The 20,888-nt window shown below is 31.8% G+C and overlaps 1 protein-coding gene and 2 long non-coding RNA genes across 5 annotated transcripts; all 3 read right to left on the bottom strand.

Moving 5' to 3' along the window:
• Positions 1-2,534: 2,534 nt before the first annotated feature.
• LOC134272394 (uncharacterized) lies at positions 2,535-4,629 on the bottom strand. Its single transcript, XR_009993182.1, has 3 exons — positions 4,241-4,629; positions 4,081-4,157; positions 2,535-3,325 (listed from the first exon to the last, which is right to left on the bottom strand). It is a non-coding gene; the product is annotated as an uncharacterized LOC134272394 (long non-coding RNA).
• A 1,214-nt stretch (positions 4,630-5,843) lies between these two features.
• On the bottom strand, positions 5,844-19,420 carry LOC134272401 (synaptogenesis protein syg-2-like). The gene is made up of 6 exons (XM_062754635.1): positions 19,342-19,420; positions 18,122-18,429; positions 17,278-17,566; positions 16,667-16,965; positions 6,471-6,746; positions 5,844-6,163 (listed from the first exon to the last, which is right to left on the bottom strand). Coding segments are annotated over exons 2-6 (1,185 nt in total). The 5' UTR covers positions 18,123-18,429; positions 19,342-19,420.
• On the bottom strand, positions 12,505-15,275 carry LOC134272393 (uncharacterized). Of its 3 annotated transcripts, XR_009993181.1 has the most exons (4): positions 15,094-15,275; positions 14,239-14,315; positions 13,508-13,812; positions 12,505-13,266 (listed from the first exon to the last, which is right to left on the bottom strand). It is a non-coding gene; the product is annotated as an uncharacterized LOC134272393 (long non-coding RNA). The 3 variants fall into 3 exon arrangements; XR_009993180.1 differs by having other exon boundaries at positions 12,505-13,812; positions 14,738-15,275; XR_009993179.1 differs by having other exon boundaries at positions 12,505-13,812.
• Positions 19,421-20,888: the final 1,468 nt, after the last annotated feature.

Genomic DNA, 20,888 nt, shown 5'->3' with positions numbered 1-20,888 from the left:
AGCGGCTGTCTTTGTGTTTATGTGTCGCCCAATTTACTCCCCTGTGATATTCAATAAAAACTCGCACCAGTCAATATAAACTCGAAGAAACTTTCGCAATAAAAATAGTCCATCTCATTTTTCTGAATTAATCTAATTTTCATAAATGATTTGAAGGTAAATGAAATGGAATTTTATTTAACTTAATTTGAGTAGCATATTTTTGTCATCTCTCTTGAGAAATGACACGTAAATTTTGATTTCCGTATGAAAAAAAATCCCAGTTTTCCGACATTTATCATTCGGCAATCCTCGGCTGACTCTACTACGCTCCATTACAAAAAGTGCGAGGTCATCAAAGGAGTAACAACTGGTCTAACTGGTTTGACAATGACGCGATTGTCTAAATAATGAGATGTTTACAAAGATGTAAGGTCAAAGAAACGCTAAGGTTTAACCCAGCTTCTTTCAATTTGTTTCAGCAATAAAGAGACAGAACAACGTTGCTTTAAAAAAAAAAAACCTACGGAAAATATCACTTTCAGACATTCATTTGCACTGACAAGTAAAATTATGTGTAAGACTGGAAAATTTTTGTCAGACCAGATACATGCAACTCATTTTTTTACGTTGGTAAAGGGAAAAAATAATAGCATTAAAGTTTGTTGATATTCGATCTCACAATTTCAAATGACATTAATTTTACATCCTTAATTTCATGAGTTTATCAGCATTCACTTGGTCATGTGTACAACACCAAATATGAACTTGAAAAATTGCAGTATTACATTATAAAATGTATAATTTGATTTTATTATATACTAGTAATTGAAACAGTTAAAATTAATGAATAAATGCGTATGCACGGACACAATGGTGTAATAATCCCAATGATCGATCTGTGAGAAAGATCGTTCCTCATGATTACAACTGTTTTTTTTTTGTAGTAGCTCGTTAAACTATGTCTGAATTTCAATTCATTTGAATCAAATCAAAATCACAATTTTTAAGTGTCACTCGCGTGCTGCAGTTGTTAAAAGACTTTGCTCTAGAGATTCAAAGTAAGGTTTAAATTGATCTTTACGTCGCAGGTTCGAATCTTGTGGAATGCATTTGGAGATAAACTCTTTTGATGAGACCATATAAACCGAAATCCCATGTCGCAGTATGTGCTTGCACAAAACGACCCTCACTACTCAATGGTTTTGAGTGCCGTGTATAGGTAAAAATTTGTAGACTTACATGTAGCTAGTTCCATCGAAAAGTGGTAGTGTCTCAATATGATTGAAAAATTATCGAACGCAAAACAAACAAAATGTAAAGTATTCAGATACTTACTTCTATATAGAAATTACTTGAAATGAAATTTAAAATGATGGAATAACAAAACTTGATGATTAAGTTATAAAGATAGATACATTTGATAAGATAGATAAGCACGGAGTTCTATAAAAATTAATTATTATGTCCGAAAAGAAACATTCGTACCCAAAAGAGAATAGCAAACAGTGGCGGATTTAAGGGGGGCGAAGCCGGCGCGCGCCCCCTAAAATTGTCAAAATTAATGTGAATCACAGTTTCTTCTAGAAAATGTAAATTTGCATACTTGGTAGACCTCATTTTTACCCTACAAAATCTCTAGAATACAGGAGCTTCCGGAGGCTTCGCCAGACTCCTTGCCTACTTTTGGCGCCCCCTTTAATTTCAATTCCTGGATCTGCGCCTGGCAAATACTTGTTTTAATCAGAGGAAGAAAAATGACAATGTAGCATCTGATGATGGTAACATCGAATATAAACAGTGTTTGTTTGTTTGTTTCTTGGGACAAAATATCTTGTACACATTCTAAAGAGAGTAGGGGGCGTTTTGATTCAAATGCTTCAGAAATATAAGGGTAGTGTTTGAGTTTGAGTAAGAAATGGTACTGAAAGAAGTTTGAAACCTACCCACAAAATAAGCATTTTCGAGTTTGGAAAATTTTTTTTTTGATGGTGGGGTTGTTTGTTTGGTTTGGTCAAATTGTTGAGGTAAGAATTAGAAAGAATAAATCCAGAGCTAAACTTAACTGTTCGTGCGCAATAAATATACAGTTATTTCAATGGATGGCGCTGTAGCTCTCCGGTCTGTCAAAATCTTTTTTTAGGACAGCTACAGTTCTGCAGCTAATTTAAGAGCAGTCCCATGATCTTGGCTATTCAAATGCAATAGATATTATTTTTAATGTTTTGTGTTGTATCTCTAACAAATCAGTTCTAGCTGACTTGAATCTGAAAGCATGAAACTGTTCCTATACTACCTGTGAGATCTTTCAGATAACAATGTTCAACTCCCATGAGTACTTTCAGTACTTTGATTTTCTATGGTTTGCTATGGGAAATTGCCCTCTCTATAATGTTTTACGGTACGTGTAAAGAGGAATAATTCGTTGTTACCCGTGTTATTCAGAAGCCGCCATACATCACTTCATAGGTAAGAATATAATGGCAGTGTCCATGTTTTGCTATGATACACCCTAAATATGTGTCGGATCAAAAAGTAAAATAGAACGTCACGATGTCATTGTGTAATAGAGATTCTCATCAAATTTCATTCAGTGGTATTTGAGGTGTTGTGGTTAAGTGATGGTTACCCCACTACAGCTCTGTTCTTTGTATCTATGGACCTCTCTGTTGTATGTTACGCGAGAATATGAGGACGATTGATTGATTTATTTGATATATTCCAAATTTTAACGTTCGTAAATGTACAAATTGACAAATGCGTTAATTTTGCTTCTCTTGATGTTAAATATGGTGTTTAGTTTTGGAAATGCCTCCTCTAGAGCCAACAAACTTAGACGAGATAACTTTTGATCTCAGTCTTACTTTAACCAAATACATGTAGATAGTAGAAAAATGAGAATGAGATCAAAAGTGAACTCATCTAACATTCATGGCACCTCGTCCCGTTCTAAGTTTTGTTAATAGAATTCCAATATTTTTTTTTTCTTTGAATACTTCTTACGGATCATTCCATGAATCTATGTTTCAAAATCATGTATATTAATGTCCGTCAAGTTCCCAGCACTAAGATAAATGACTATTTCCCTGCACTAAGAAATATCCCTGAATTTGCACCTTTTGAAAAAATAAACAAATAAGGACAAGACTGTGTCAATGTATGAAAAGTTTCAAAATTATTTACTTTTAATTAGACTATTTTCTGTCGGACAGAGCTCAATTAGTACAACTTATATTACATATGGTTTTGTCCCCGAGTTGTATTTAGTTGTAAATCAATCATGCTTTATGGTCTTCAGTGCTCTTCAGAAAATCCGTCAGTCTTCAATGCGTTTTGAGATATTCATCTGCAAAAGAAAACGAATGAGGTGTGTGTTTGCACTGAAAGTTACCTTAATATTAATTAGGTACAATGTAGCATTAATGTAAAATAGCATAACTATCAATCAAACAATATTTCCAAATAGCTGAATATTAGTACAATCTGTCTAAATAAGGAATTTGTAGAGATAGAGATTGAGTCTAATGATGTGTTTAAGCTATTACAAGCTTATACGTAAATGAAAAAGAGTTTACTTGTACTGTCCTTATAGTTTATGTAGGTCTTATAAATTAAAAATCAATAGTGATCTTCCTTAGGCCATTGAAGTTCGAAATATAAAATTTTGTTGCAAAAAGGCTTTTTGAAAAATCGCGAGAAAATGAAAATATTTGAGACAAACAGAAATATGAAAGGACGTACAGACAGAAAGACAAAGTATGTCAATGTCAAAGACAGACACAAATTAATTTCCCAAACTGTCAATGAAAGTGGTGGACAAAAACATGTGTTTAAGATAACTTTGAGTCATCTGCGAGTATGATTGTTTATTTTACTTACAGCTAACTTTTGTGAAGAGTATTGAGTATATTTGTTTTGAATATTTTAAAATTAATTAAACGAGTTTGCATTATCTAAGATTTTTTTCTGGTCATCATTGATGGGATCTAACACATCACTGGAGTTGCTAAGCTTTCATCAGAGTTGATATTTTAATTGAAATGTTTATTTCTTAAGCACAGTTTTTAGAGTTACTTCTACATTTATCGAAATAAAAATTACCCTTTTTAACCGCACCGATGTCCTGGTATTGATGATCTTCTATCCTTGTGACGTCTTGCATTACGTAATCTTCATTTCTAATGACATAAATATGTTGTTAAAAGTGAGATCATATTAAAATGATAAACAAATTAGATGTTTTTTTTAAAGAATGACTCACACAGGTCTTTTGAAACAGCATGTATTTGAAAATAATAAATAAATACAATAATTAAAACATTTGAAAGCGTAAAAGTTTTAGAATCTGAACATATTAAGAGTATTCTTGCCTTTTCCATCATATCTCCTCTTGAGGATGATAAAAGTTACAAGTCCAACACAGACGATGAAAAACACAGTGGAGATTGATGTCAATGCAGGAAAAAGGGCGGAGGACACTAGAAATAATTCATTTACATATTTTATATACATTTGTTTTGTTTAATTCTATGTTATTTAAAAATTAGCAATTTGTGTAATGATGAAACCCTAAGCTTTTAATCTGTATTTTGCAAGACTATATGTACAACCTGTTGAAGAAGATTTGCACGAGCTCTGCTGTGATTTGGCGTCCCCTGTAAAATATTGGAATGAATAAAAATATATATAGTTCTAAATTCCACAAATGGGCAAAATTTACATTTATAACATTAGACTTTTATACTTATACAATCTACCTTTATAAATCATTTGATTTTTTTTAATTACATATATTAAAACAGACTTGGCCTCAGCATAATTGCAGCCCATTCATATAAATTCTTTCTCTGGATTTAAAGCTAATATATCTCTGATATATATTTGATACAACATGACGCGATAGTGTAATAATTTAAAAAAAAATTGCTTTATTTAAAATGCTGAATATGAAAAGTTATTAATCTTTTTTATCTTTATACAAATCTTGCACGGAAACATCTAATTATAGGTAGTAAATTGTAAAATAATTTCCCGCAGCATAAAAAATATATAAGAAAATGCGGAAATAAATAACCCAGACAAACAATGCAAATATTATATGCGATATTTATGTTTTGGTATTTTTGTGCTTAGTGTGCATGCATAAAAAGTATTTTTGTGTTACATCTATATCGATTTCGAGCACTCATATAACTTGTATTTGGACAAAGGATAGAAAATGTATGTGTAGATTTTGACTAAGTCAATGTGGGTCATAGCGATAGATATGAAAGATTGGAATGTTTTTATTGAACAACTTAAAAAAAGGAATTGATAAAGTTTATCGTTAGTCTTTGATGAGTTGAATTGTACTATTGAATAGATTTACACTAAATATTTTAAACAATTCTCTATTTTTCATGACCGGTCACGGTAGCCTAGTGGTAGAGCGTTCGCTTCGTGATCGGGAGGCCCGGGTTCGATTCTCGATCGCGGCGCCGCGTCATACCTAAGACGTTAACATAGGTAGTGACTGTTCCTTCGCCAAGCGTTATGGTTAGAAGTGAAAGTATATTTTATGACCTTAAAAACGTAGATCCCGTGTCACGGTAGGCTTTGGCACCTAAAACCCTCACTGCTCAATGGCCCTGAGTGCCGAGTATTTTTAGGTCTAAATTTGAAGCCCTTCACCGGCATCGTTTTTCTCTTTCATTTTATAATTTAACATTCAATGTTTTGAATGATTAAAAAAAGTTAAACATATTTATTTGTATTTCATGAAGTTTTATGATATAAAATATAAAAACACAAAATGGTAGACAAATCAATATTTAATAAGTACGAAACTTCTTCCCCAAAAGATTTAAAGATTGTGATGTAATTGTTTATTTACCTTCAGGAGTAATGTAAAAAGTTGTCATAAATGATCCATAATCATTAAATACCCTCAAACTGTAATAACCAAAATCTTCTTCTTCTAGGGATGTCTTCTTCAAATGTACAGAAAATGAAGAAATATTTATACTGATGCTCGTTCTTTGAAAATCACCGGACAACGAAACTTCCGGTGATGTAGTTGTTTGGCGGAAGCTCCACTGAAAAGATGGTGTAGGATACGAGAGATAATTTGCTGATATTTCTAGCTTGTCATTTAAGGGAGCAGCAATCTGTAGAAAGGTTAATCCATCCATGGATCTTGGTCCACCTTGAATTGAAATAGCTTGATACAGAACAAATGAAAAAAGCTACAGCATATGAAATAGTTTCAACAAAATATACACCGATACCTTAGAGTGTAAATTTAATGCTTAGAGAAAAATATTCAAAATGCCATTAAAATTTTATTGTGAATATCTTGAAATTCAAATTTATTATGACTAATATAGATTATGTGCAGTGTCCTTAGCAGTTTGTTCAGCTCAAATTTTTTCATATTCTAAAATTTTTTTTTTTGCTTTACATATTCGAACTTTGACATATAGTAAATACAAATCAAAAAATTTAACATTTACAGTTAACATATATCCGTAATGGAACAGATGCAGTAGACCCCATTCGGTTTTCTGCTGTACATATGTACGGAGCTGTATGAAAACATCTAGCTGATTTTTCCGTGAAGTTCAATGTCTTTGTAAATGAACTGGTGCTGAATATTTCATTGGTTTTCTGATTCCGGATAGACATGTTTGTGAAACTAGCGCTATCGACTGAGCAAAACACTGAAAAGGAAGCTGATTCGTTGACTTCTGGTCCGCCATGAAGTCTAAAAACCAGAATTCTAGGCACATCTGAGAAAAAAAAAATAAAGCTTTAAAAATTTGGTCCAGAAATAAAGACAAACAAATCACTATATTTAAATATTAATGATAAATGTAATTGGATTTTTGAACATTAACAGCTTACATAGCACCTTTAACCTCTGGGATGACTGAAGGCCAGTAGGCACAACAGAGTTATTGGCCATACATATAATGTTCTTTTCGTTGTCCTCTTTGTTGACTGTAATGTTTAACATTGTTTTCACAGTGTAAGTTTGAGTTAAAGAGTCGATCGTACAGGTAATGTAAGTTGATTTTAAGCACGATCCCCGGAATATCCACCAGAGAGAGGCTGGAGGACGACCTCCAGAAGATGAACACGTGACCAACATCTGATCGTTTTCCTTTGTAATGGGAATCTTAGAAATCTCCGGGATTCCGGGTCTCACTGAAATTTTGAGACAATAGATGATAGAATGAAAGTCAGTGTGTTATTCATAAAGTTTCATATGATGTAAAATATTCTGATACAAAACATATGTGTAAGACTCTTGGTATGTCTTTTGTTTTCAAGTTTCCTTGGATATATCGAATTTGAAAATTTAATTGATTGTACGTCGTCAATATATATCTAAATGATGAATGGTGAGCAACAGAATAAACATTTTATTTTCTGGAAAAAAATATTGAATATATGCTACTACAAATGAATACAAAAATAGGTCTAAAACAGAGGGACACAATTTGGAAATTCCAAGAGATTGTTCAAAGACTTGATACAAAAATTCAAATTTTAACATAAATGCAAACGGGCACATGTATATTAAAAATTTTGCTCAGAATGTAATCAAAATGACTGATTTTTATCTTGATATACTGAATTCAAAAATTTTAACATAATATGATGCAAACCTTGAATTGAATATTTGAATGAAAAAATGAAATCTGATAAAATATTTTATAAGCTGGATCATTTATTAACAAAAGGATTTTTATCTTAGATAGAGAGATAATCCTTGAAAAATATAAATTTATACCTTTTATCATAAACAGCAATGAAAAATATATCCGGTATTTTGAAGCTAAAAATAATGAAGATATGTGGAAAGATGTGCCAAAAGCTGGAGTCACCTACTTACACATTGACCATATGGTACCAATTTGATGCAACAAATGATTTTGAAATGATTTTGAAGAAAATGATATACAATACCTGGTACTTACAGTTAAGGAATATTTGAACATTTCTTCTTATTGGTTGTGATAAAGCTGGATTGTATGCATTACATGTATAGTTCTGTAGATCATCGTCTCTTGTAGGAATGAAACTGTACACTGTCTTATTAAAGCCGGAAGATAATAATCCAGTTCCTTTATACCAAGACACACTGGTGTGATGATCCCAACCTGGTGACTGACATGACAGATTTATAATATTTTTTGGGGAGCCTTCTGTATTATTGACTCTAATATGAGATTTTGTTTTGCTTTCTACATACAATTTTCACAATGTCTAATATAATTCTCTCTTTCTATCTTGGTAAACATTATTCAGGATGTCAATTTAAATGTAAATCTATGAAAAATAATGTTGATTTCTGAAAAAAGTTTGTTTGTGTTATTTATCCTTAAGGTTCCATTTTCATTGTAGGAATCGATGTCTACGCTGGATGGAAGCACTATAAAAATATTTTTAAAAAACTATTCTAAAATACTTAAAAGAAATTGGAGACTTTGCCGTTTTTCAACTTAAAAAACAAAATGAAATAACTTTCAGATAACGTAGATATTTACAATAAAATTTAAGATATATCATGTGTTGTTTTGGTGGATTGGAGTTTACAACACACGAGTATTGCCCAACGTCCTCCTCTCTGGTTAGTCCAGATATCTTAAGGTCGTATCCCCCTGTGTCTGTGTTCCGCAACAGAGTTAGACGTTCCCCTTTAGACAAATTAGGGTTTTTCTTCTCATTAATAGTTAAGGTAGTCATTGCCGGTGGTCCACTCCAGCTCGTTCGTCCATTTTCGTCTGGTGGTGATAAAGGACATATCAATCGTATCATTCCTCCCTCCTTTCCGTAGGTTACAGCATCACCTGATTGGCCGAAGACTTAATGAGTTTTAGTATTATTTCAATGACCTTTAAGTAAATTCACACATATATTCTTGATAACATATAATGCTAATAATATATTTCCTTTAAGAATCTTTGGAGGTATTGCAAGATTAATGTTTTCATTATTTTATGAACTTCATGGTCAAGTTTATTAATTCTTTCTCTTTTAATTGATGTTAGTCATTGTCATTCCTTGCTTGTAATGTATAAGGAATGCATGGGTAGAAAGAAGAAGGTACAGTTTCAATACAAATTAAGCCCTATATTTTTCTAAAATATGAAAGTAATATAAAGAATAAAAATTCATTCTTTCTGAATCATAGGAATTCCCTACAGTACGAATTCACAATCTGTTTTTCTCATATGACCTCCTAAATGCTAATTATGACGTCATTAACTTGTGCATTTTCCGTATTTTCTTAAAAAGTTGCAGAAGACATCAATTTTAAGTGGAATTTTCTTTCAGAAAACATACCCTGCTACCGTCGCCCAGAAAGATTTTGAAATATGTGATTTTTCATAGCATTTTACATTTATATATCCAAAAATTAAAGCGGGTGACGGTGGCAGACACAATTTTCTAAAGGAAAATTAGAAAAGAAATGTGTAATTTTGGAGCTTTTCTGCATTAAACTTAAAAATTTACCAAATTAATGACGTCATATTTTCAGAAAGGCCCTCCTTTGTGCCATATTCTTTAATGATGTATCATATTTATCTTCTCAACTATTGTTAAAGCCAATTTCATAACTTTTTATGAACATTAAAGTTTTAGGGCACAATAAAGCTCAAACTGTACCCTGTTCTTTAAAGTTTGTTTTAAATTTTGAAGTCATAACGTTGAACGTCGTGAAAGTGCAACGTCATCAGTGAAAATTAAAATGAATAGCAGTTTTTGAAATGTATATATCATTTGCAGGAAAGAATTTAAATTTAAATGGAAATGCTAGTAAAAGCACTGAATCGTTAATTTTTGTACGATATAGTCTCAAAGCTCCAACGGTGTGTGCAGCACATTTTTATGTGCGTATTGAATTTGTTTGCACACATCGTTGCAATAATGGGACTATATTTTGCAAAAATTATAATATAAAGCTAAAATTAAAGGGGGGAGGTTAATTCAAAAAAATGCTTAAATTTAAAACATACCTACCATGGAATGAAAGTAACAAATACAACCCACAGGTTTTAAAAAACATTAAAGTTTTACAATAGATGCAAGAGTCATTCAAAAACAGCATCAGCAACAGCAACATATTGGCGCGAAAAAGTGTAAGCATGCTTAAGAATTATTTTTAACCATGTAATAATTTACTTCGTTTACTAAATAAAGGTTTTTCAAAGTGTTAAATGACATTAAAAAGATATTTTGTCAAAGTGTGAAAGAAAATCAGAAGTGAATGAAACGTTTATTTTTTCTTCCCTTTACAAAAAATGTTAAAATACTCCCTAGTTTATCCTTCCCGGCTTATTCTTTCACAGTTAAAATATAAATCATTATGATAAAGACTAAATCTGTCAAATTTCCTCAAAATATGTTATATTGAAATTCATGTTTACAATGTCTAATCTCTATTTAAATGCAAATACGTTGAATAACCTCTTTCTATATGCACTTATCTTCTTTCTTTATAAAAGCACTGATGACAGTAAAGGAACTCCATTGACTTAACATATTTATTACGAAGTTTAACAGAAAACACTAAAAATAAAATACTTTAAAATTTAAAGAGAGCCTGAAAAGCAAAATTCATAAAAACAAGCGTCTTCCTGAGCATTCATTTGTACATACCGAAACGCAACCTGGAGACTTGCAGAAGAAATAACAAAACACAAGAAATGAAAGATCGTGATTTAAAAATAATCTTATCCATTATCAGTTATTATGTTAAATGCTTCCGTGTCTATATTTGTAGTTTGTTTGTGTTGAATAAGTGGAAAAAATTAAGCTTTCATGTAAAGTATGCTATTTCGTAACGTTAAAATGACGTTTAAGGAGATTTTTCCTATTAATATTTATCATATTATTTTTTTTTTTTACACATTCAAGAAGACATAATCAATCATTGTTGATTTTAATTCTTTTAATTTTGACCCATTCATCGAAGAAATTAATGATGTCAGGTTAAGCTCTCTATCTTTGCTTTAAATTGATACCACTCCTATTTCAAAAGATTTTTTTTTCTTTTCTCATAAAAAAGCTGCAAGGGTTTGTCAGAAGATACTACCATTCTGAGAAAAATAACCGTCGATAAATAGATCATAACTATTCCCAACATATCGAATGATGCTAAAAATTCAGAAAAATGATATTAAAGGTAACTAAATACTTGTAGTGAATAATGAACACAAAAATGAAAAAAATCAAACAGTTTTGACTGTAAAGAAAAACACAATTAACATAACAGTCAAGTGATTGTTTTCTCAAAGAATGGGTGGACTTAACGCCCTATTTTGGATCTTTTTGCGACTCCTCTTACAATCTGTAAATGAAGTGAATCCAAAATAAATTATGTGCAATTGAAAGAGCAACATATACTTGGTTATATTAGGTGGAACATTTGTGCAAAAACAATGCCCTGTTGTCATGTATCAAAATTAAAGCAACGATACACGAGTGTCGTCTTCCGGAAGTCGATATGTACCCGGAGTGGTTTTTATGTCACGCAATCAATATTTATAGGAGGCGGGGCTATCGATCGGTGTCATTGTTGACATCTCTCTCTCTATCCCTCTCTCTTTCCAAAAATTCGGGTACGTGTTTAGCATTTTACAGCGATGTCAATATGAAATTATTTTAAAAATGTGATGACACGCAAAATTAAAACAATATTTAATTTGCTAAACTCTGAAAACGGCAACAAAACACGCTCAAAGACATGATTTAGATCGAGGTCAGGTTGAAGAATACAATGTAACTGTTTTCACGAGTACACTCGCAGGTGGACATCACGTGACGAATTGTATTATTTAACAAGTCAATCGAAGACATTTCAATGGAAGCGAGAAGTTTGTTTTGAACATGTTTTTTGTTAAATTAAGTATGAGCACACTTTTGTCGGCTCTTCTCCTTTTAATATAACATTATTTTGTTCAATATACAACTACAGTTTTCTTAAGAACAGCCAACAAACATGTGCTGACTATGTATTCAGACAATGGAAAAAGCGTGACCCTGATTATCTATTGATATTCAAGAAATCTTCAGACACCATGCCTTCGATATTTATTTAGTTTACCTCGAAAAGAGCGTTTTAAATTCACATCCGTACCATGAATACACGGTTAAGATATCGATGGTTTATATGATGGAAAAAAATTAACATTTTATGAAACTTAAATTTACGGCATTTTTTCTGGCCAGTTAAGTCCACCCATTCTTTGATTCATGATTGGACGCTTTTTAAGGCTCAGAAGATATTCGTGTGTTTAAATGCGTCTACATAGTCAAAATATTTCAAACAATGGTTCATAATTATTCAGTTTCGGTACTTCAAAGTTATTTCAGTATTTTGATAAATATTTTTAAAATAAAAAATGAATTTCATTTATTGTATTGTAATAATTCTTAATTAAAGGTTTAAAGAAAAAAGACGTCAGCATTCTATAAAAAGATTAGTTCCTTCTAGATTTGAAATTGCATTCAGCATCTCTATTTGAAGTCGTGCAATTATATTTAGAGAAAATAGAGGTTTTCAAACGATTAACATCTAAATATAAAAGGCTTTTCAGCCAAATTGTATCTAAATATATTAGGGTACCAAATTTGCTGTACAGTTGAATGTATGTTATGCGTTATTTCAGATCGATTAAATGATGTACAATGTACTGTTGTTGTTACCAGTTGAGACTTGTTTAACTGTCCGACGCCTATGATCAATATGCTATTTTAATTGGTTGACACGCTGATTGGTTAATCGCTAATCCTGATTGACAGATCTGTAAAGAAATACCGAACGCGCGTTCGCTCTGTAGGACCGCTACTGAATTTAGGGTTCGCTCTCTGGGTCCGCTTCAAATTCGCTCGGGGTCCCCTTTGGGTACGCTTCGAGTTCATAGGCGTCGGACAGTTAAACAAGTATTTTTGTACCATGGACTTTATTTTTTTTAAAAAAAGGGTAGATAATGTTTAAACTAAATTAAATTTACTTGAATAATTGATATATTTGATTAATATGCATTCGGCTTTCATCATAAAGTGTGCAATTCGGTTTTTGTTAGATTCATTTCTCCGTAAACAAAATAATCTATACAGTCAATTTCATAATAAAGAATTATTAAAGTTTCTTTTGAGTATTTTCTAGCGGACATTGTTCAATATATGTTTTATACGGTTTTGTTCCCGTGTTTTATTCAGTTGTAAATAAATCATGCTTTTTGGTCTTCTGTGTTCTTTAAACAATTAAACTTCATAAAATGTTGAGATATTTATCTGTAAAAGAAAAATAAATGAGGTGTATGTCAGTCATTGTGATATAAATAAGAAACCATATATATATATATATGCCAAAGTAACTGAGTATTACAACGATTTGTCTAAATCAGAAAATGTAGAGATATACATGTACATTTGTCAAATTGTGCATTAAAGCTTACACAAGCTTACATAGACATAACTTAAACAGTTTATTTACATGTACTACGCTTGTAGTCAAAATTATTATAAAATTTACGTATATATTCTCTAGCATTTCAGGAACATCTGGAAGTCTTCACTGGCATAGCTGATGTCTCTCAGATGGGTCGTAAAACAAGAAACAATCAGTAACTAAGTGGAGTTGCAATTTTCAAATATGCAGAATTTTTTAACCTCCTTGTTTTCCATTTTCATCATTTTCCACGTTTTTTTCGCAGTACTGCAAGTAACCATGGTATCAACAAAACAGATGAATAAAATCGCTTACCTTCAGAAAAGTCATATGAATATTTTATACATGCATACTTTACCTTTTGGTATGCTTTCCACTGGAATCCATTCCTACAATAAAAGAAGAACAAAGTCTTATTTATGACATTTGCCTTTTTATGTTGAAATGTTATTACTACGTGCAGGAAATGCATTTATTTTGAGATATTGCTAGAAAACAAAAGTATTTGAGACAGACAGAAATACGGACGGACCAACTTACTATCTTAAAGACTCATATAAATATATCTCAAATTTTCATTAAAACCGGGAGACAAAAACGCAGGTATAAAATAACATGGAGTCATCTTCAAGTGCAATTGTTGTTCCATTATCAGCACATAAACTTTATTTCGTGAAGATTATTGATAAGCAAAACATACGTGGTACCAAGTATTGCGGTTGCTAGTTCAACTTTCATCAAATTTGAGATTTTGATGGAAGTGATTATTTCTTGAACAAAGTTTTTACATTGATTTTTATGGAAATGATATTAACCTTTTCTAACTGCACCAATGTCCTGATATTGATCATCTTCTATCTCCGTGACGTCCTGCATGACGGAATCTTCATGTCTAATAATAATGACATAATTAAGCTGTGAAAATTGAGATCATATCATAATGATGAACAAATTACTTATTTTCTTAACTATTTACTCACACATATCTTTTTTAAACAGCATATATTCAGATAAATTAATTAAAAATATAAACAATGGAAAGCATAAAATACTTATTTTTTAGTATCTAAGCATGTTAAGAGTATTCTTGCCTTTTCTATCACATCTCTTGAGGAAGACACTGACGACGAAAAAACAGTGGATGTGGATATCAATGCAGGAAAAAGGGCAGATAACTCAAAAAATAATTATTTAACCTATCTTAAATACACGTTCCATGTTTTATTCCACATTGTTTAAAATATCAACATTTGGTGTATAAAACCTTTAGCTTTGATTTAATCTGTATTTTTGCATACTAAGTACGGGTACAACCTGTTATCATAGAAGATTTGCATGAGCTCTGCTAGGATTCAAGGTCCACTGTAAAATATCGGAATGAATAATAAATATAGTTCGGAGGAAATTTACATTGATAACAAGACTATTATACTAATTGACAAGTTCAATTTTATTATTATTATTTTTTTTTTTTTGGTTTTATTACGTATTTTCCTTAAATCTTACCTCAGTTGTACAGTCCATTCTGTATCATAACTGTCTGAATAGGAAGCTAATTTACTACATTTCTCCTATATATATTTGATACCACATTACGCGATAGTATAATGTAAATACTTTCCTTTATTCAACACATGTTTCCCAGAATATGAGAAAACATCAATACTTACCGTCATTTCAACCTTGCATGTGAGCATTTGCAGGCAGACAATTGTAAAAATGGCTTCCCACAGCATAAAAATGTTAAAATAAACGCGGAAATAATTAACCAGACAAACAATGCATATATATGAAATGACATTTGTGTTTTGGCATTTTGTGAGTTTAGTGTGCATACATAAAAAGTAATTTCGTGTACATCTATATCGATTACAACAATATTTGAAGTACTCGGTAAAGAGCTGTTTTCCTGCACTCATATAATTAGACAAAGGATACATAACGCTTGTGTAGATTTTGACTAATTGGTAATAAATATAAATATTAAAAAAATGGAAAATTTCTTTGAAGAACTCAAAAACGATTTAATAAAGACATTTATCGCGAATCTTTGATGAGTTTAATTTAAATATTGAATAGATATACACCAAATATTTTAAACAATCTGTTCATCATGAATTTTTTTGGTATTAAATAATACAAATGGAATAGATATTAGTATTCAACATGGAAAAAAATTCTTTAAAAGCCTTCTTTTCAAGAAATTTAGATTGAATTGATTGTAAAGAAAGTTTACCTTCAAGTTGTTGAGTAATGTAGAAAGTTGTCATAAACGATCCATAATCATTGGCTACCCTCACAGTATAATAACCTAAATCTTCTTCTTCTAGGTTTGACTTTTTCAAATGTACAGTAAATGACGAAATATTTAAACTGGTGATGGTTGTTTGAAAATCACTGGACAAAGGAACCTCCGATGAGGTACTTGTTTGTCGGAAGCTCCATTGAAAAGAAGGAGTAGGGTATGAGAGATAATTTGCTGATATTTCTAGCTTGTTATTTTTAGGAAGAGCAACTCGAAGAAAGTATAAGCCATCCAGGGATCTTGGTCCACCTTCAATTGAAATTAATTAAAAGAAAAACTTTAGCATAGGAATATTTCAACAAAACTTTTACGGATAATTCAGTAAGGACATATACAAATGGATTTAAAAAATCCAGTCAAAATATTGTATTTTGAATATCTTGGAATTTAAATCTATTATACGTATAAAGTATGTGCACTGCCAGGCAGTTTTTCAGCTCAAATTTCTGTCATATTCTAAAATTTATATTCTTTCTTTTGAATTAGAAATTTTATATTATAGTAAATACATATATCAAAATATGTTAACATACAGTGAACAAACATATTTATCGGATCCGATGCAGACACCCCTAAAGTATTTTCTGCTGTACATATGTACGAGGCAGTATGAAAACATCTAGCAGATTTTTCTGTGAAGTTCAAGATGTTAATAAAGGAATTGCTGCTATCGACAGTCTTATTAGTTTTCTCATTCTGGATGGATATTGTTGTAAAACCAGGGCTATCGACTGAACAAAAAACTGAAAATGGCGCTGATTCGTTGACTGCTGGTCCGCCATAAAGTCTAAAAACCCGAATTCTAGGCATATCTGAGATAAACGCAATTTTAAGTTTTCAAAATTTAAACCAAAAATCAAAACAGACATATCAATTTGTTAAATCATTTTGTAATTTATCTTTTATGGTAAATATCATTTATTAAAAAAACAGCTTACATAACGCCGTTAGTCTCTGAGATGACTGAAGTCCAGTCGGCACAACAGAGTTATTTGCCATGCATATAATGTTCTTTTCGTTGTCCTCTTTGTTGACAATAATATCTAACATTGAATTCACAGTATAAGTTTGAGTAGAAGAGTTGATCAAAGAGGTAACGTATGTGGAATTTAAGTATGTTCCCCGGAATATCCACCAGAGTGATGCAGGAGGACGACCCCCGGAAGATGAACACGTGACCATCATCTCATCATTCTCCTTTGTAATTGGAATCTTAGAAATCTCCGGGATTCCGGGTCTCACTGAGATTATAGATGATAAAATTAAAGTCAGTGTGTTAATCAAAAATTTTTATGTTGAGTAGAATATTATATGAAACAGATGTGTCAGAGTCTTGGTATGTCTATTGTGTTCTAGTTTTTTAAGATATATCGAATAAGTTTAATTAATTATACATGTACATGTAGTCGTCAATATCGTAATTCTGGAAATTTTTGTAGATAAATTTGTAGCAAATTTGCAAGCTCATCGCATTCGTAAGAGTATTTTTCTTAAAAATTAATCAACACCAAATGCATGTTTGAAAGAAATGGTATACAATACAAGGTACTTAGAGGTAAGGAATATTTGAACATTTCTTCTCATTGGCTTTGATAACGCTGGATTGTATGCAGTGCATGTGTAGTTCTGTAGATCATGGTCTCTTGTAGGAATAAAGCTGTACATAGTCGTATTAAAACCAGTAGAAAATAATGCCGAGTCTTTATACCAAGATACATTGGCGGCAGGATCCGCACCTGGTGACTGACATGACAGATTTAAAGGGGAGCCTTCTGTACCATTGATTCTTAAGATACCATCTTCATTGTAGGAATCAATGTCTATGCTGGAGGGAGGCACTATTAAAGTATATCTGAACATAAACACTTTTGAATATATCAAAAGAAAGATACGCCATTTTTCAAATAAAACAAGGTGTGTTTGTGAAACAATATGCGCCCGGCGACAACAAAATTCCACAAAACTATTTTTAGCATACAGATCACAGTCAAGGTAACAAGGGCATTGACCTTGGTGTCATTTAAAGGAACTTAGTGGAGTAAACATACCAAATCTGAAGTCTCTGCATCCTTTGGTTCAAAAGTTATGGCGAAAGTTTGAAAAAGGTATTTTTAGCATATAGGTCACAGTAAAAGTCACAAGGTCATTGGACTGATGTCATTTGAAAGTGCTTAATGAGTGTAGGATGCATACCAAGTATGAAGTCTCTATCTCTTATGGTTCAAAAGTTATGGCAAAGGTTAAAGTTGACAACAAACAGACAGACAACCAGCTAAACAGACAAACAGATAAACAAACAGACAAAAAGACAAGTCAAAAACAATGTACGCCTCAAATCTATCGATCCAGACGCACTAAAAATATAATAACTTTTAGATAAAGTAGATATTTACTATACAATTTTAGTTGAATTTTGCTTTGTTGTGGAGGGATAGAGTTAACATCAGACAAGTAATGTCCCACATCATCCTCTCTGGTGAGTCCTGTTATCTTTAGGTCGTATCCCCCTGTATCGTTGTTTTTTAACACCGACAAACGTTCTCCTCTAGCTAGGTTTGGATTTTTCCACTCATTTATAAAGTAGAGATAACTTAAAGGTGGTCCTCTCCAGCTCGTTCGTCCATTTTTGTCTGATAGTGAAAAAGGACATATCAATCGTATCGTCCCCCTTCCTTTCCATAAGTTACAGTTTTGCAACAGACTGAAAAATTAGTTTTAAATGACATTTCATTCTCCTTAAAAATGAATTCACACAAATTCTTTGTTATATTATAAGAAATGAGAAAGGTATTTTTCTTAATGAAGCATATTCTGGAAACAGAATCAAAAGCTTTAAAGCTTTACAAAATGATTATTCTATATGATATACAAATTTTCAAGATAATTATGTAATTTATATATAAACAACACACGTCAGGTTTTATTTTATAATCTCTCATGTCATTAAAATAAGACAGAAAAGGGATTTTATTTATTTGTAGGAAATTTTTAATCAAATACTCATTACCGTGGAAATGAAAATAAGAAATCCCACCTCTTTTTAAAACCCTTGCAGTTTCATGATACAAGTATATATAAAAGCTTTTCTAAAACAGCAACATCAACAAACTGTAGGCAAAAATATCAACACCTCCAATTACAATTTTAACACTGAAATACTATGTTTTATTTACTGAATGAGAGTTTGTCAAAATGTGAAATGGTAATAAAAAGATATTCTATCTTTGTGATCGAATATCAGAAGTGTGTCAATCATTTTTTTTTTCTCTTTAATTTACGAAGAGTGTTTAAAATACAATTTACTTCCTGGCTTATTCTTTCTCAGTTAATAATCCTTTACAAAAGACTAAACTGCCACATTTTCTTAAAATATGTTGTTGAAATCCATGGTTACAATATCATTTACCTGATGTCTTACATTGCTGAGAACCTTTCGCTTACTGATAATTTATTTTAAAACAAATGTTTCATTCGAAATCAAGTCTATATTTAACTGCAAAACTTTGAAGTTTCATATTTAATACGAAATTAAAATCTAAAACACTTTTTACGAGAGCCTGAAAACAAAGTGCACATACAACAAGCATTTTTTTTAATATTAACTTGTACATACCGAAAGGCAACGAAGAAACTTGAAGAAGAAGCAACAAAACAAAAGAATTAAAGGACCGTGATTTGTGAACAATCTTATCCATTACCATTTGACATGTTAAATGCTTCCGTGATTATATTTCTAGTTGGTGTATGTTGCATAAGTGGGGAAAAAATAGAGCCGAGCTCGTATGCAATTTACGCAACGAGTTGTTCTTCACTTTTGACATTTAGATCTCATTTTATATTTGTTAAGGAAGGAATTAGTTTGATAGAATCAGTAGTTTATTCCAAAGTCTGATGGTTGATAAAACTAGAGGTACTCTGAGCAATATGCTCACTAAATGACACCCCCGCCTCCCATATGAATAAAATACATTATATGAATATAGCAGTGTCCATTCCTTTGCTATGAGAAACCCAATCACTTAAAGGACCGGTTCGCGTCGAGAAATATTTGCAATGACGGGGCTTTGCGAACCTCGCGAAATTTTTTCGCAGGGGAATAAAAGTTGGTTTACAGTATATCGATATACGAATGCATCCTCTTTTCATTTATGTTAGAATCCTATTAGGTTTCTAATTTTAATCAAACAGAGCCATAGAAGTTATTTTCATATGATGCAATTTCCCGAAAGAGTTATTTATATAGAATTATCTTAAAATATAAAGTTTCATTTTTTCAAAACCTCGATTTATTACATTAGAAAAAATAATCCACCATTCGACAATCCCCACCAAAAAAAACTGACATGTATTATTTAGAGTACGAGTTTCCTACTGTATCGGAGATACAGGGCGGGGCTTGAGGCGAAAGCGATAGCTCGAGCCGGGCCCCGCCCTGTATCTCTGATACAGTAGGAAACGAGTATTCTAAATGACTTGTGACATGACCTTTCTTATGACCTCACTAATTTACATGCGTAGTTGGGTACATATCACTCAACCAATCAGATGAATTTGCAGAAAGCTGATTTATCCCATTTTAAGCATTTGCAACTGAAATGCCGAGTGAGGTGTACGTACAGGTATTTATCATTTTGAAATAGTTATTTAGGGGATGTATAATATATTTTTGTTTTCCAAAAAAAAAAAAAAAATTAAATTTAGATTTCATTACGTAGTGCTTTTTTCTCCATTCAGCTCTTTCTTACATTTTTTTTTTTTGATTTAAGCCTCGACTTTAATTAATGCAAAACATTTTGATATATAAGAATCGTGCAGGAATAATTTTGAAACAAAAATGCTTCGGGGTAAACGTAATCTGAGAGAAATGTCCGACAATCTCCTCCTCCGGTTGTCATATACAAAATTGAAATAAACAGATCAAAGGAAGGGGGCCCACACATATTTAACTTCATGTTTTTAATAGAATGTAGTGTAATACAGTGGCGGATCCAGAAATTTTGAAAAGGGGGGGGGGGACCAGTTTGAAGTCAGGGTAGGGGCCCACAGCCACACCAAAAAACATTGATTTATCAAATATTGTCTATTTTTTTGGACTCAAAAGGGGGGCCCGGGCCCCATGGGCCCCCCTCTAAATCCGCCGGTGTAACCAAAGGGGATCTG

The sequence above is a fragment of the Saccostrea cucullata genome, unplaced genomic scaffold, assembly GCF_032062105.1.
Source record: "Saccostrea cucullata isolate Sc308-1 unplaced genomic scaffold, CSIRO_AGI_Scuc_v1 ctg322, whole genome shotgun sequence".
In the NCBI taxonomy this organism is placed as follows: Eukaryota; Metazoa; Mollusca; class Bivalvia; order Ostreida; family Ostreidae; genus Saccostrea; species Saccostrea cuccullata.
The sequence above is the reverse complement of the archived record's forward strand: the minus strand, read 5'-3'. Positions and strand labels throughout refer to the sequence as shown.